The following is a 16,967-nucleotide window of genomic DNA, read 5'->3' as shown; positions in this document are numbered from 1 at the left end:
TGAATCACAAAAGGTTAGCATGCAGATACAGCAATAGGAAGGCAAAAGGAATTTAAGTCTTTATTGCAAGGGGGATGTAGTATAAAGGTTGGGAGGTCTTACTTCAATTGTACAGGGCATTGGTGAGACTGCATGTAGTGTACGGTGTACAGTTTTGGTCTTATGTAAGTAGTAAGGAAACATTAAAGGTACATACAAGGTACCTTACCTTTATGCCATTATTAGTACTTTCTTCAGTCTCTACACTACCATTAACCTTGCCTTTGTCTTGTGCTCGTGACATCTTTGTCAATCTCTCCTAAACTTCCACCTATGCCTGACTTTCTATTCTGCTCCATCTCCTCCCCAACTTTATAATCCATTACATTTCTGCCCTTTTTCAGCTCTGAAGTTATGTGGATGCAAAACATTAATTTTGTTTGTCGCCACTGATGCTTCTGAATTCTTCCATCATTTTCTATTTTCATCTCAAAACTGTGCCCAGTGCTAAATGTGATTCCATGAGCTATGAGCTACGCTGACAACCAATTTAAGATCGTTAGTTAGGCTTGCAGTGTGGTGCATTTAGTAAGAGTTTTACAACACAGGAAGAGACCCTTTGGCCCATTGTATCTCTGCCAGCCAGTGTGTGCGCACGCCGGTCTGTGCATGTACTGGAAGTTACATATATGAATACACAGTGCCCTGTCCTTTGCGGATGGAAAGTACATTTACATTCATTGTGCCTATTTCAGCTAAATAAGTGAGCCATTTGTTGGTTCATTCCTCAGAGCAATGCCTTGGCCAATTGGGGCAATGCTGCGTAGTTTAAATTTCAAAAAATGCTTGGCAGTTAAATGTCAGCCACTAACAACTCGTACATTCTCCATACAATTTAGAGTCTACTTGCGAACCAATCAGCACTCTCTTCCCATACAGTCCACATTGTTGTTCCTTTTACATTCAGTATTCTTGCAAATTGCCCTGATGAGTGCAAGACAAAAAACTTTGACAAAGATATCTTTTTTCAACAATGCAGCAGTAGATGTGGGTTCCAAACAACCATTCCACTGATGGTGTGGAGCACGTTGACTGACAGCTTCAGGATGGCTCAGGGCCTGAACGAGAGGGTACACAGGTTCTCAGCACTGGAGTTCTGGTGGAGGAGGTCCAAAGGAAGATAATGATCCTCCGAGTGGCCTTTACTGGTATGTGAACTTCTCTACCATCTTGCGCTAAACGAGCTAAGCTGGTTTAAGGTCCCATCTTGGCCATCTCAGAGACTCTAATTCAAAAGCATCCATGGAAAATTGATCGCTATATGTTTTGCGTTGACTAACACAAGTGTTTTTACCAAGTTCTAGCTGACTTTCATTGGTATTGTCTGGTATCATGTATTCAGACGAGTTGAGCAGTTTACCTTATCAGCTCCTCTGTGCTTGTAATAGGCACAGTAAGAAGTCTCACAACACCAGGTTAAAGTCCAACAGGTTTATTTGGTAGCAAATACCATAAGCTTTCGGAGCACTGCTCCTTCAAAGGAGCAGTGCTCCGAAAGCTTATGGTATTTGCTACCAAATAAACCTGTTGGATTTTAACCTGGTGTTGTGAGACTTCTTACTGTGCTTACCCCAGTCCAACGCCGGCATCTCCACATCTTGTAATAGGCATCAGTACTTGGAATCTTGTGCTACAGAGGTGGAAAATGTTGAGTTTTTTGATATTATAACTGCAAGTGGTCCAGCTATTGCACACATGCAGAAAGGTTGTAGTAATTACTGCCTTGTATACTGCAAGTTTTGATACAATTTTAGTGCTTTTTTAAAAAAAGGCACAAGTGATTAGCCAACAAGTACTTCTTCAGAATGTACACACACAGACATGCATATACTTCTCAATGTGTGAACCTTCCTGGTACATTTAAGGCTAAAATTTATATGGGAATATGGACACACTAAAGCTAAAAACAACATACTTTTTAAACATTTATTCATGGGATGTGATCACTGCTGGCAAGGCCAATGTGTGATGCTCATCCTTAATTGTCCATGAAAAGGCATTGGTGAGCCTCCTTGAACTGCTGCAGTCTATCAGATACACCACAGTGGTGTTGGGAAGGGGGGTTCAGGACTTTCACCCAATGATAGTAAAGGAACAGTGATACAGCCAGGTGGTATGTGGCTTTGAAGGGAGCTTGCAGATGGTGATGTTCCCATGCATGGTGTGTCCATATTTTTCTAGGTGGTAGAAAATGTTGAGAAGTCTTGACATATTCTGCAGTATATTGTGTAGATAGTACACACTGCTGCAACAATATACTGGTGATAGAGTGAGTGATTTTTAAAGGTGGTGGATGGGGTCTGATCAAAACAGCTGCATCTTGGGCCTGCAGGCAAGTTTCTATGTTGAGCAATATACAACCAAGATACTATTTAGTTTATAAATAAAATAGGACTTCAAATGATGCAATATATACTGAAGTGTGATTTTATTTATTCTGTGCTCTGCATAGATGTGCACCAAGTGCCTGCATAGGTAGGAACCATCATGAAAACTGTAAACATAATAGTGAGCTTCCCCCCACTTCCTTCGAAATACCTCTACCAACGTCAATCAAAATCTTATAAGCATTTACTTAGCAGGAAGTCATAGGTAAGTATCAGTGAACATTTTCTTTTCGCAAGTCCTCCATTATTGGCACAGAACTCTCTTTTAAAACATACGGTCATTATCATTGCATTCTTTGATAAACAGTAAGATTAAAGATGCCAAGGGAAAAATCACAAAATTCGTCATCTTAAGATGATTTTGACACCGTTAACAAAGAATGTGATTTTCCCTTTCAATGCTATATAAAGGCACTAGCCTTCACTCTGACCTGCTAGAACTTAATAGTTGTTAATTTTTGCAAAGCTTCACAGCCTCTTATTTCTTGCTCTTAGAATCCATGAAATGGGATGTTTTTAAGCACTTTGTGATGAGCTTGAATACTTTCACTGAGGACAAACACCTCCCAACAAGCCACAAAATGATGTCTTGTTCAAGAAAAGGCAAATTACATTACCAGCTGTCTTTATTCTTGGAGCGAAAGCTATCTCCACACAACAAACTGCCACAGAACCATTCCCCATTGCTCTCTCAGGGATGTATATTTTGTAAATAGTTGTTCAATAACCATAAAATATAAGCACAGTGCTTTCCAGAACAATAAAAGAGATGTCAGTCTTGAAAAAATGATATTGCTGTAAATCAAAAATTTGATTGTATACATGATTGCTCTTGTTGACAACTTGAACTTAACTCTACTGTATGTAGATGGCAGTTTCCATTCAAAGAATCAAGATAGCTGGAAAGGTGGGAAATCTAACTTCATCATTAAAATACTGCAATTTGGTGAATATTTAAAACAGAAAGCCATGCGATATTACAGAAAATGGCTGTCTAATACGGGCCGTAAACCTTTTAAAATTTGGACACTGTATCAAAATGTACTCACTTAATAGTTTGACTAACAATTATACTTAAGTTGGACGAAATACAACAGGGAAGATAGAAAATTGTTTTTGAATTTCATTTTCTATTTGCTTAATGGAAACTTTAAAAATGAAGGAGTTATCATAATTGACATGCATACAACAAATTATACAATTAACGGAAAATCTTACAAATATAGTGAGAAGTTACTCAAATCCTTTCAAAAATGTAAATCTATATACACATCTCAATAAAATACCTCTAGATGGCAGAAATCCTATATGGTTTTGCAGTGCAATATGTCTTCATTGTGCAAATAAAACGTCCCAGCTGCGTGGCATCTCACCAAGCACACATTAAACAGTTGGAGGTTCAATGAAGGATGCAACAAAATATTTACAGGACTGATTACTGGTCTTCTGTAGTGATCATACATTTATAAAGAAATATATATGAAAGATAATTTAATCTAAGTGACATCTAAATGTGATTCAGCATTCTAGATAGATAGCAAATGTACATTAGGTTAAATAGAATTACACTATCCAGTCTCTATTCTCATTGAGTAGAAAGCTCGAATTTTGCAAGATAGGTATCCAGAGAGACACCAAAAACACATTTGTGCCGTTTCTTAGCTGAATATGTGGCATACATCAAAAACAGACTTCAATGTTACAAGTGGCATAGACAGCCTACCAATGCCAGTGTTGTGTTAACTTCAATCTGGCAGCAGCACGTGTCACATCAAACCATTTCAATAAATATGAAAGGATTCTACTGAACAGTATGTTCAAGAGATTGAGTCAAAATATTAATCACTTTGGCATCAATTTTGCAGTATTGAGATAAATGGGCACAAATATGAACCTGAAAATTTCTTGCCAATTGCAAGAAAATGGAGAACCATTGTGCAGGTTGCAGCTTTCTGAAGGCAGGTATTGAGATCAGTTTCAGCAATCTTACCATAGTTTCAAATGGTTAATTAAGAATGGTCGGATCAGTATAGGAATTAATTTTAATCAACAGACACGCAACATAAATACAAGACTGGTCAGGAACCAGTTCTGTAAACTGAATTTAAAAAAAATTAAGCCTGAAATTATATGGGGAACCTTCCACAACCATTAAAATCCATTTCAGATAGTTGGTGGGTGCTTAACTACACAAGACATTTTTATGAGTTTGACTAGATTATCTTCTGACACACGGCTGAAAAAGACATTTCGTTGTTAAAAAGACAAGCTTTGTTTTGGCATCTTGGATTCAATTGGGAGCTAACAAATGGAGCAAAGAGAAACTCTACAGCCCCAATCTAACTGATCAACTTCTCTTTCCAATGAATATTAATTATAAATAAGTTGTTAAGTTAGCTATTCTTCAGTGGTTAAGGTCCTATGAACACAATGTTATGATTTGTCCAATTAAAAGATAAACCTGTGTTCAACTAAAGAGATTGTCCTTTGGAGGCTTCAAGGCTCTGTGTTGTCGCAATAATTGCTTTGGCTGTTTGCGCAATATCAGCTTTTTCTTATAAAAATAGGCACACACACAACTGCTGGGATGATTCAAACTGCAATAAATAGTTTGGTACAAGACTATTAATGGAATCCTAGTAGTTTTGTTAATTCTGGGTGCCATCAGTATTCACGTACTGGACTGATTATTGTAGGTCATCTTATTTTTGTGTAAGATAATGACGTGGGTGCTTCAAAAACAACTGAAATCTTACTGAGGAGGGTGACAAAGAAACGCATAACTGCACAGGTACTATTTACATAACACACTTCATTTAGGCTTCAAACTGGTGTAAAATTAGAACAAAACTTACTAAAAGGAACTGTGAGCTCAGTAACTGTGTACATCGAAACAGTTCCAATAAATTACTTCATCATGACACAGGATTTTCTATAATTTCCAGCAGTGTTTGTAAATCATGCATTTGCATCATGATATACATTATTAACATTCAAACCCTGCCGTTTCTTTGTTTGCAAACAGCCAGACAGTGTATTCTTCATCTTCACCTGACGTGACCTGATCTGACCTGCTGTGACATAGCAGTTCAGCCGACAATACCCAGGAGGTAAAACTATAGTGCAGTTGCTCCCTGGATATCGACATGAAAGGTTAAGGAATCATTTTTTTTGTTGTACTTCCAATTTGGGATGCACTCTTGCTAGTGACCAGGCTGGTCTGATTCTTCTGAGGTCCGGGTAGTTGCGCACAAGCCTTTTTCTTTGTATTCTGAAGCTTGTTTTTATTCTTAAAAACTTGAATAGGATCCAACTTGTTAATGAAAGTCATATCATCATCTGCTATAATACTGGCAGTGCAGGCAGGTTTGTACATATTAAACCATTGCTGAAAATAAAGAGAACATTTCATGAAATTAAAAAAAAAACTTGACTTGCCACAAAATGTCACAGACGAATAAGGAATTTGTTTTTAATTGGAAAGCGGAGTCAAAATATCTGCAAGACACTAACACTTGTTCTATTATTCACAGCCATGGTTGCACAAATGGCACAATATTTTCAAGCTGACAAATCAGAATGATTGACCCAGTTTGAGAATTTCTGGCAAGCTGTTGCAGCAGTGCACCAGAATTCCAGAGAAGTTCAAGTGCAAAGCAGTGCTCCATTCCACAGCACATCGAGTTGCTGCAATCATTCATTCCAAGGTGAGTTTTGTTTTGTTTGTGTTTAGGGTATTTGGATGCCAATTAATATAAAGATGTCTTCTTTTGTGACAAAAGTGTTACCAAAGAAAATTATTGAAAAAGTGTTGATTCTTGACAGGGAAACCAATTACACGTGACACTAACAATTGTGCTTTCAAGACAAATGCTCAAATCTTCTCATGATGATTAGAACATCTCTCTTTTTAAAAAATCATGAGAGCAGCTTAATTAACACATCACCACCCCACTGAGAGTTAAAGTTTTGCTGATCTGCCCTCTTATTTACTTGGAGAAATATTTCCTAACATTACAGAATATTGAAAACAAACTGTACTTCCTACCTTAGCTTGAGGACTAATACCATATTTTGTTAATGCATACTGCCACTGGGGCAATCCCAGGTGAACGAGCATAAGTCGATAATAGGCTGTGAAAGTGTCTGATAGAAAATGCCAGAAAAGTGCTCTGTCCAAGAACCAGATTTCAGCATGAGAAGATACAACTCCTGTGGAGGAAAAAAGAATGCATAATGGACCAGAAGGGCAATTTTTAAAAGCTATTTAATACTGTATAGTTTAAAGTAGTGACCAATTTAAATGTGAAACTTGAGAATATAAAACTTGAATAGCAGTAAATGCTAAGATTTCCCATAATATTATATTTGCAGTTCCATAGAATTCCTACAGTGCAGAAAGATGTGGCCCATCAAGTCTGCATTGACCACAATCCCATCCAGGCCCTATCCCTGTCACACCATGTATTTACCCTGATACAAAGGGACAATTTACCATGTCCAATCAACCTAACCTGCACATCTTTGGAGTGCGGGGGAAACCAGAGCACTGGGAGGGAACCCATGCAGGCACAGGGAGAACGTGCACATTCCACACAGTGACCTGAGACTGGAATTGAACCTTGGTCCTTGGTTCTGTGAGACAGCAGTGCTGACCACTGTGCCACCCCCTTTTTTTTTGTAAACAGCAGATGGAATGTAAAGTGGGGAAATGCAAGGTTATTAACTTTGGTGCTAAGAATAGAAATACAGAATATTAAAAGACATGAAACTTATGTTCATATTAGGAAGTCTCACAACACCAGGTTAAAGTCCAACAGGTTTATTTTGAATCACGAGCTTTTGGAGCACTGCTTCTTCATCAGACAAAGGAGCAGCGCTCTGAAAGCTCATGATTCCAAATAGACCTGTTGCACTTTAACCTGGTGTTGAGAGACTTCTAACTGTGCCCATCCTAGTCCAACGCCGGCATCTCCGCATCGGTGTTCATGTTGAGAGACACTTGGATGTACTGTAACAAGGAACACAAAGCAAGCATGTAGGCACAGCAAGCAATTAGGAAGGCAGATTGCATTTTAGCTTTTAAAAAAATGTTACCATTACCTTAGTTGCTCACAGCTACATGTTTAGATTTTACCAGGAACCCGGCAAATATCTGGAGAAATTATTGGTGGATTATTAAATTTTGATATGAAAATTGGCTCTTATTAGTAATAATGACCAGATCAAATTCACTTCCTGCAGTGTTTCATGTTTTCAATGTTTTATTAATCAGAAAAATTTTCCTGACTTTAGCTATTGCTGCTATCATAAACGCAGTTTATAGAGTGGTTGAATACGAGTAGTTCTATGCTCTGACTATAGATTTTGAATGCCAAACAATAATGTATTAACCACAGGTTGAGCAATAATTGAGAAGCAACCAAACCATTGGGAGACTGAGGCGCAATGCCCCATTGGATAGCTAGTGTCACTAGCTATCCAGAGGCTGAGGCTAATATCCTGGGGACACAGGTTTGACTCCCATCATGGCCGCTGGAGGAATTTCAATTCAATTAACTAATTCATTAATTAATAAAATCTGGACCCGAAAACTATTCTCATCATGGATTGCAAAAACCCCACCTAGTTGACTAATGTCCTTTTGGAAAGGAAACATGTCACCCTTACGTGGTCTGGTGGTACATGTGACTCCAGATCCACAGCAATGTGGTTGACACTTAACTGCCCTCTGGAGCAAGCTACTCAGTTCAACGGAATTAGGGATGGGCAATAAATACTGCCCTTGCCAGTATGTTCACATCCCTTGAAAGAATAAAGAAAAGAAACCAACAACATGAAGGCAGATTTCAAAAATGGCATTTTGTGGATTTCAAGGCAGTTTCAAAATTCTAACCACACTGATGGGTTTTGCTGCAGATATGGGAAATAATAATGGAAAATGAACATAAGCAAGCAAGTGTTTTTAAATAGATGAATCAATCTAAAACTAAGTAGTTTGAAAAAAGCAAATACAATAATTCCTTTAATTTTTCAGTCTCCTTTAAATGGAGTCTTATGATGTTTCACTCAACAGTGTTCCTGATTCTCATTCTTCATTGTATGACCTAGGAAGCAGTTGAGTGTCATTGTGCATCAAGTTCATATTGGTTTCACTACACAGCATTGGCATCCTTTACCAGGATGACTGCATCATACATAAGTCGGTGTTAATGGAATACAACCGTGATGCTTGGTCCACCTGTTTGTTAATGATTTAATTCTGACTGGTCACATGAAATTTAACCAAATGGTGCGTCTCACTCACCTGATTAGTGATAGATCCTATTATACATAATTTCCCTTTCTTTCTTAAGATACATTAATCTTAGAGTGGTGAACCATGGTTGGTTACCACTATGAGTGCTGAGCTATGGATGGTCAGCACTATGGGTTTTGTAGATATGTTACTGTAATTACTGTTGGTGTTAGGGTTGGGCTGTTCTACCTGTTGATATTGTTCTGTGGTACACTCCAGTTGGCTCCGCCTACCAGGGGAAGTATAAAGGTCACTGCACTGCCTGGAGACCCTTTAGTCTGGGATTGTATTGTATATAGTGTGCTCCATTCTTGTCAGTAATAAAAGCCTTTATTTCCCGGGTACATTCTAGCCTCCCGAGTGATTTAATCGCGTATCACTTAGTAATTGACAATTTCATTTGAAGTTACGAGACTGCCCTCCTGCTTTGATCTGGTTAATCATGATTCATCTGTTGATAGCATAATTTCAATCTGTCTATATTGTTTATTTGCAATCCTCTTGTGGTTTCATCTTATAATAGCAGCTAGAAACTGTACTTATGATTTATCCAATACCTTCTACTGAGAGTTACCATTTTTTCCTCACCAAGTCCCAGCTGGACAAACCACTGTTCATTAAGCTAAAAAGTTAGAATGATATTTTTATTTCCTGTTTCATTGCAAATATATGACAAACTCAATTTTGAAATGCATGAAAGCACACTTCAGCAGCGAACAATATTTGTAAACGTTATCTGCATATTTGTAAAATTCAAAGGATGCCACAGTTTGAGACAATACTTCCAAAGAAAGATAAATTTATAGTTGTGGATATTTCAATCGCTGTTTCTATAAAGTGCGCTATTAAATAATAGGCATTTACAAAAGTTACCTATTGGTTAGCTCAATTCCAAACCAAAGATCTGGGCTTAAATTGCACTTGAAGACTGGAAGTCACAATTTAAAATGAGTCTTAGTGTAAAACTGAAGGAGTGTAGAATAGTTTTCAATGATGTGTTAAATTGTAGCTTTGTCTACTTACTCCATGTTTATCTGTAAAATAGTCCCAAAAACCCAAACATCAGTATCACAAAACATCTGCAAAAGTCCCACAATGAACAGCAGAAGGTTCTCTTTGCGCCAACATTTCACCCTCAAACATCACAACCAAAAAAGTAACTGTGCATTCATTGAATTTGATGCATGTGAGATACTGCAATGTGCAATGGTTCCATTTGCCTACATTATGGCGGCTGTATTTTAAAGTAACGAATTTGTTCTGAAGCTTTTTGAGGCATCCCAAATATTTGATTAAAGTGCCGTTTAAATGCATTATCTTTTTCACGTTTCTATCCAAACATTTATGACATTGCTGGTTCTAACACTTTGTGCAAAAGTCTTGAGGCATCAACAAGTATCCACGAGTCAATTATTTTAATGTTCGTACATATGTGAACTAAATATACTGACGTAGCCTTTCCATTTGTTGGAGGTCTGGGTAATTATAGTGTAAAACCTGACAAAGCAAAAATTAGTAAAGTTAATCATTTGGGTAATTAAACATCGATACACCAAAGAGAATTAATTTTTCATCAGAGACAGCAATTCACTGTAATCTATATCTACCGTGCATGATCATAGCCTACCAGCTAATTTCACTACTTAATCAATTATCGCCTCAATAACTGCAAAGGAATTTTGTTGGCATTCATTATGTATTGAAGGCTGGCCCTACACTGAAATTATGACTGATTTACATCTGGTGGGTATAGCAGTGTCTTCAAAATAATTTTATCAACTGACTATTTAAATTTATCAGATGAACAAAAGGTTGCAGTGCACCTGTACTAACAAACATATTAGATTTGAGTGGAATATCACAATACTTTATAAGAAAATGATAAAACATTGATAGATAAATTATTCTGGGAATTGTGACTACAGCTATTAGTATTGAACACTGTGAAACAATAATTATCTGGCCGTTATTCTTTATCAATTGTAACTTTGAAGCTAATACTTTTCTACAAGAAATACAAGACCATAAGACATAGGAGCAGAATTAGGCCACTTGGCCCATTGAGTCTGCTCCGCCATTCAATCATGGCTGATATTTTTCCTCATCCCTATTCTCTTGCTTTTCCCCCACAATCCCTGATCCCCTTATTAATCAAGAACCTATCAATCTCTGTCTTAAAGATACTTAATGAGCTGGCCTCCACAGCCTTCTGCAGCAAAGAGTTCCACAGATTTACTACTCTCTGGCTGACGAAATTCCTCCTCATCTCTGTTTTAAAGGATCATCTCTTTAGCCTAAGTTGTGCCCTCTGGTTCTAGTTTTTCCTACTAGTGGAAACATCCTCTCCACCCCCACTCTATCCAGGCCTCGCAGTATCCTGCAAGTTTCAATAAGATCCCCCCTCATCCTCCTAAACTCCAATGAGTACAGACCCAGAGTCCTCAACCGTTCCTCATACGACAAGCTCTTCATTCCAGGGATCATTCTTGGAATCTCCTCTGGACCCTTTCCAAGGCCAGCTCATTCTTCCTTAGACATGGAGCCCAAAACTGTTCACAATACTCCAAATGAGGTCTGACCAGAGCCTCAGAAGTACACCCCTGCTCTTGTATTCTAACCCGCTTGACATGAATGCTAACATTGCATTTACACTCCTAACTGCTGACTGAACCTGCACGTTAACCGTAAGAGAATCTTGAACAAGGAGTCCCAAGTCCCTTTGTGTTTCTGATTTCCTAGGCATTTCCTCATTTAGAAAATATTCTATGTCTCCATTCCTCCTTCCAAAGTGCATAACCTCACATTTTTGCACATTGTATTCCATCTGCCACTTCTTTGCCCACTCTCCTAGCCTGTCCAAGTCCTCCTGCAGCCCCCCTGCTTCCTCAATACTACCTGTCTGTCTACATATCTTTGTATCATCTACAAACTTAGCAACAGTGCCTTCAGTTCCTTCTTCCAAATCGTTAATGTATATTGTGAAAAGTTGTGGTCCCAGCATCGACCCTGAGGCACACCACTAGACACCGGCTGCTATCCTGAGAAAGACCCCTTTATTCCCACTCTCTGCCTTCTGCCAGTCAGCCAATCCTCTATCCATGCTAGGATCTTACCCTCAATACCATGGGCTCTCAACTTATTTAACCTTGTCAAAGGCCTTCTGGAAATCTAAATAAATCACGTCCTCTGGTTCTCCTTTATCTAACTTCCTTGTTACCTCCTCAAAGAACTCTAACAGATTTGACAGGCATGACCTCCCATTGGTGAAGCCATGCTGACTCAGTCCTATTTTCTTATGTACTTCCAAGTACTCTTAATGGACTCTAAAATCTTGCCAATGACCAAAGTCAGGCTAACCAGCCTATAATTTCCCATCTGCTGCCTCCCTCCCTTCTTAAACAGCGGTGTTACATTAGCTACTTTCCAGTCCTCTGGTACCCTCCCTGCCTCCAGTGATTCCTGAAAGATCACCATCAATGCCTCCACAATTTCTTCATCTATCTCTTTTAGAACCCTGGGGTGTAGTCCATCCGGTCCGGGTGATTTATTCACCTTCAGACCTTTCAGTTTCCCCAGAACCTTCTCCTTAGTGAAGGCCACTACACTAACTTGTGGCCCCTGACTCTCCTGGAGCTCCGGCATCCCACTGGTGTCTTCCACTGTGAAGACTGATGCAAAGTAACTATCCAGTTCCTCTGCCATTTCTTCGTTTCCTATTATTACTTCTCCAGCCTCATTTTCCAGTGGTCCAATGTCTGTTTTTGCCTCTCTCTTACCTTGTATATAATGAAAAAAACTCTTCCCATCTTCTTTTATATTACTAGCTAGCTTACACTCATATTTAATCTTCTCCCCCTTATTGCTTTTTTCGTCGTCCTCTGTCGCTTTTAAAGGCTTCCAAATCCTCTGGTTTCCCACTAATCTTTGCCACTTTGTATGCTTTTTCTTTTGCTTTTATGCTGTCCTTGACTTCTCTCGTCAGCCATGGATGCCTCGTCCTCCCCTTAGCAGGTTTCCTCCGCCTTGAGATGAATTTCTGTTGTGCCTCCTGAATAACCCCCAAAAACTCCTGCCAATGCTGTTCCCTTTCTAATCAACTTGGCCAGCTCTTCCCTCATGTCTTTGTAGTTACCTTTATTTAATTGTAATACCACTACATCTGATTCCAGCTTCTCCCCCTCAAACTGCAGGGTAAATTCTATCATATTGTGGTCACTGCTCCCTAAGGGTTCCTTCACCTTAAGTTCCCTAATCAAGTCTCTTACACATCACCAAATCCAGAATTACCTGTTCCCTAGTAGGCTCTGTCACAAGCTGCTCCAAAAAAAACCATCTCTTAGATATTCCACAAATTCCTTTTCTTGGGATCCACTACCTACCTGATTTTCCCAGTCCACCTGCATATTGAAATCCCCCATGATTATTGTAATATTGCCTTTTTTATATGCCTTTTCTATCTCCTGATTTATTTGCTGCCCCACATCCCGACTACTGCTAGGGGCCTGTACATAACTCCCATCAGGGTCTTTTTATCTTTGCGATTCCTCAACTCTATCCACAGAGATTCCTTGCCTTCTGATCCTATATCGCTTCTTGCTATTGATTTAACTTCATTCCTTACTAACAATGCAACCCCGCCCCCTTTGGCCATCTGCCTGTCATTTTGGTAGGACACATATTCTTGGATATTTAGATCCCAGCCCCGATCCCCTTGCAGCCACGTCTCTGTGATGCCCACAACATCGTACCGGCCAATTTCAATGTGCACAATAAACTCATTTACCTTGTTCCGTATACTGTGCTCCATGTCTACATAAGCTTCAGTTGAACAAAGAACAGTTCAGCACAGGAACAGCCCTTCGGCACTCCAAGTCTGCGCCGTTCACGGGGGAATATCCCTCTATTCCCAGTTTGTTCATATATCTATCAAGATAAGTCTTAAATGTGACTAATGTAACTGCCTCAACCACCTCACTTGGCAGTACATTCCAGGCTTCCACCACCCTCTGTAAAAAACTTCCCCCGCACATCTCCACTGAACCTTCCCCCCTTACCTTGAACTTGTGTCCCCTTGTAATTGTCATTTCTGCCCTGGGAAAAAGCTTTCAATTGTTCACTGTATCATTCACTCTCATCATTTTATAAACTTCTATCAGGTCGCCTCCTCAGCCTCCGTCTTTCCAGGGAGAACAATTTGTTTCTTCAATCTCTCCTCATAGCTAATACCCTCCATACCAGGTAACACCCTGGTAAACCTTTTCTGTACTCTCGCCAAAGCCTCCACGTCCTTCTGGTAATGTGGTGGTCAGAATTGGACACAGTATTCCAAATGTGGCCTAACCAACTTTTTGTACAACTGTAACATAATTTGCCAACTTTTATACTCAATGCCCCGTCCGAAAGCACGCCATATGCTTTCTTCACCACCTTTTCCAACTGTGCTGCCACTTTTAATGATTCTGTGGACCTATACTCCCAGATCTCTGTGTGTTATGCTCCTGGCGGTTCTGCCATTTATTTTAAAGCTCTCAAATATAGCATTGGATCTACCAAAATGCATCATCTTGCATTTGTCCGGATTAAATGCCATCTGCCATTTCCCTGCCCAATTTTCCAGCCTATCTATAGCCTGCTGTATTCTCTGACAATCTTCATCACTATCCGCAACTCCACCAATCTTAGTATCATCTGCAAACTTGCTAATCAGATCAGCTACGTTTTTTTCCAAGTCATTTATATATATATTACAAACAGCAGAGGTCCCAGCATGGATCTCTGTGGGACACCACTAGTTACAGACCTCCATTCAGAAAAATACCCTTCCACCACTACCCTCTTGTCTTCTGGCCAAACCAGTTTTGAATCCATCTAGTTAGTTAACCTTTTGCACCAGCATGCCAAGAGGGACCTTGTCAAATGCTTTACTAAAGTCCATGAAGACAACATCCACAGCCCTTCCCTTGTCAATCATTGAGTTGTTTTTTCAAACAGAAGAGGTGCACCTTAAGTGTACATCATCTCATTAAACTCAAATCTACAGTATTAAAAATGTGAAAGAAACGGCACAACTCAAAAATTTTCACTCATAATGTTTAAATCTGCAGATGACAGAAAGGTAGGTAGGGAAGTATGTTGTGAAGCTGACATAAGGAGGTTGTGGATGGATATAGATAGGTTGAGTGAGTGGGCAAAAATCTGGCAGATGGAGCATAATGTGGGAAAATGTGAAATTGTTCACTGGCAGGAAGAATAAAAAAGCAGAGTGTTACTTAAACGGAGAACAGTTGCAGACTTCATGGTGGTGCTAAAAAGACAGTACATTCAAAATAAAATTGACGGTGGTCTAGATGGGAATGAGCAGAAAAATCTAAAACTGTTGCTGAAGTGTGTATTATTAATAGCGCTTGAATGGGAACAGGTGCGAATTGGGCAAGTGGGATTGTGCATGCTAAAAAGATGCACGTGTACTCTGAAGGGAAATAAAAAAGATTGATTTACCAAGAGTTACATCAGATCGTGAACATTGGAACTCCTCTTGCATCACTTTAATGCTTTAGCAAATGTAGAAATTTTAACATAAACTCCACAGAAAGTATTGATAAAAAGGACTTTTCAGCAGTGCACAACATCCACAAGATTACCTCTATCATAGAATCTCTACAGTGCAGAAGGAGCCATTCAGCCCATTGAACCTGCACCATCAACAATCCCAACCAGGCCCTACCCTCGTAACCCCATGTATTTGCCCTGCAAGTCCCCCTGACACTAAGGGGCAATGGCCAATCCCCCAAATCTGCACATCTTTAAGATTACCTCGAGATCATTCATTTACCTCAAGATCTTACTTCAACTCATTTTTCTATTTATCCAAGTATTTTCAGCCTTGGCTGCATCATCTTTTATTCTTGTGATTTATCTGGTTTGTACACCATCTCCTGTTTGAACATTTTCCATTCGCTGTGCAATATCTTATCTGTCAATTTGTCTTTGCAATTTACCTGGTCATGTTTTCTACCTATCTCACTGAAATTGTTTTTTTTTTTGTCAAGTGCTTGTACCTTTGACTATGACGGATGCTTCTCACAAGCTTCCTATCCTTATTGTTAGGACTAGATCCAGCATTGCCCTTTTTTTCGATCAAAAGATACCGATCTAGTAAATGATCCTGGACAGCCATTTCCCTTCTTTGCCATTTACATTACTATTATCTTAGTTCATCGTCAGAGCAATTAAAGTTACTCATTGTGACCCTGCATTTTCCTCTACATAGTCTGTATTTTCTTCAGTCTCCTTTCAACTAACTGGTATCTCTCCACTCCTGCTCCCACCCTCATATTAATTTGTGTCTGTAATTCACTAAACTAACTCACCCCAATACTTTGTGCATTAATGTGCATGGAACTCAAACCAGTCTGTTGGTTTGACCAACTATCTTTCACTGTCACCTCCTCCTCTTCATCATCCCTTCCTTACTATCTTGGACTTTGGGGTGACTACCCCTCGGAAATGCTTTCCAGGAACCCTTCTCCATTGCATATGTAACTGAGCACAACCGTTGCTCCTCAAGCTCAGAAACGTTGAGTTTGAACACCAGCCGTTGAAAATATATCCTGCATGCATGGTCATCCAAGGTGTTCCACACTGGATTAAACAAACACACCCTTGTTTAACCAAAATAATGTTTCAATTCCGCAAGCATAATTTTAAGCCAACCGCACCTCCAGGTTGTCCCCATCTAAATTTGAAATCAGCACTCTTTCAAGTACTATTGCTTAAAACAAATTAGTCACTTGTGATATTATGATTATATCATTTTAATCGATGCTATAATCCAACAACAAGAAAAAGTAGCCACAGGCACGGTAGCACAGTGGTTAGCATTGCTGCTTCACAGCTCCAGGGACCTGGGTTCGATTCCCAGCTTGAGTCACTGTCTGTGTGGAGTTTGCACATTCTCCTCGTGTCTGCGTGGGTTTCCTTCGGGTGCTCCGGTTTCCTCCCACAGTCCAAAGATGTGCGGGTTAGGTTGATTGGCCATGCTAAAATTGCCCCTTAGTGTCCTGAGATGCATAGGTTAGAGGGATTAGTTGGGTAAATATGTAGGGATGTGGGAGTAGGGCCTGGGTGGGATTGTGGTCGGTGCAGACTCGATGGGCCGAATGGCCTCTTTCTGTACTGTAGGGTTTCTATGATCTCTATGAGAACAGTTAATCACATCACTTGTTTAATCAATTAAGGTAAAG

At 39.5% G+C, this 16,967-nt stretch overlaps 1 protein-coding gene across 4 annotated transcripts in view; it reads right to left on the bottom strand.

Annotated features, from left to right (window-relative positions):
• Positions 1-2,451: 2,451 nt before the first annotated feature.
• tpgs2 (tubulin polyglutamylase complex subunit 2) overlaps positions 2,452-16,967 on the bottom strand; it is a 39,069-nt gene continuing 24,553 nt past the window's right edge. For 2 of the 4 annotated variants that reach the window (XM_078220732.1, XM_078220743.1), the window contains exons 6-7: positions 6,475-6,638; positions 5,473-5,814 (exon numbers count right to left, since the gene is read on the bottom strand). In XM_078220732.1, the coding sequence (XP_078076858.1) occupies positions 5,581-5,814; positions 6,475-6,638 (398 nt within the window). In that variant the 3' untranslated portion in view covers positions 5,473-5,580. Of the gene's footprint in view, positions 5,815-6,474; positions 6,639-16,967 lie in introns of all 4 variants that reach the window. The other 2 variants (XM_078220722.1, XM_078220752.1) reach the window with 2 other exon arrangements.

The sequence above is a fragment of the Mustelus asterias genome, chromosome 1 (assembly GCF_964213995.1).
Source record: "Mustelus asterias chromosome 1, sMusAst1.hap1.1, whole genome shotgun sequence".
Taxonomy (NCBI): domain Eukaryota; kingdom Metazoa; phylum Chordata; class Chondrichthyes; order Carcharhiniformes; family Triakidae; genus Mustelus; species Mustelus asterias.
Note: the sequence above shows the minus strand (reverse complement) of the source record. Positions and strands in the feature narration are given on the sequence as shown.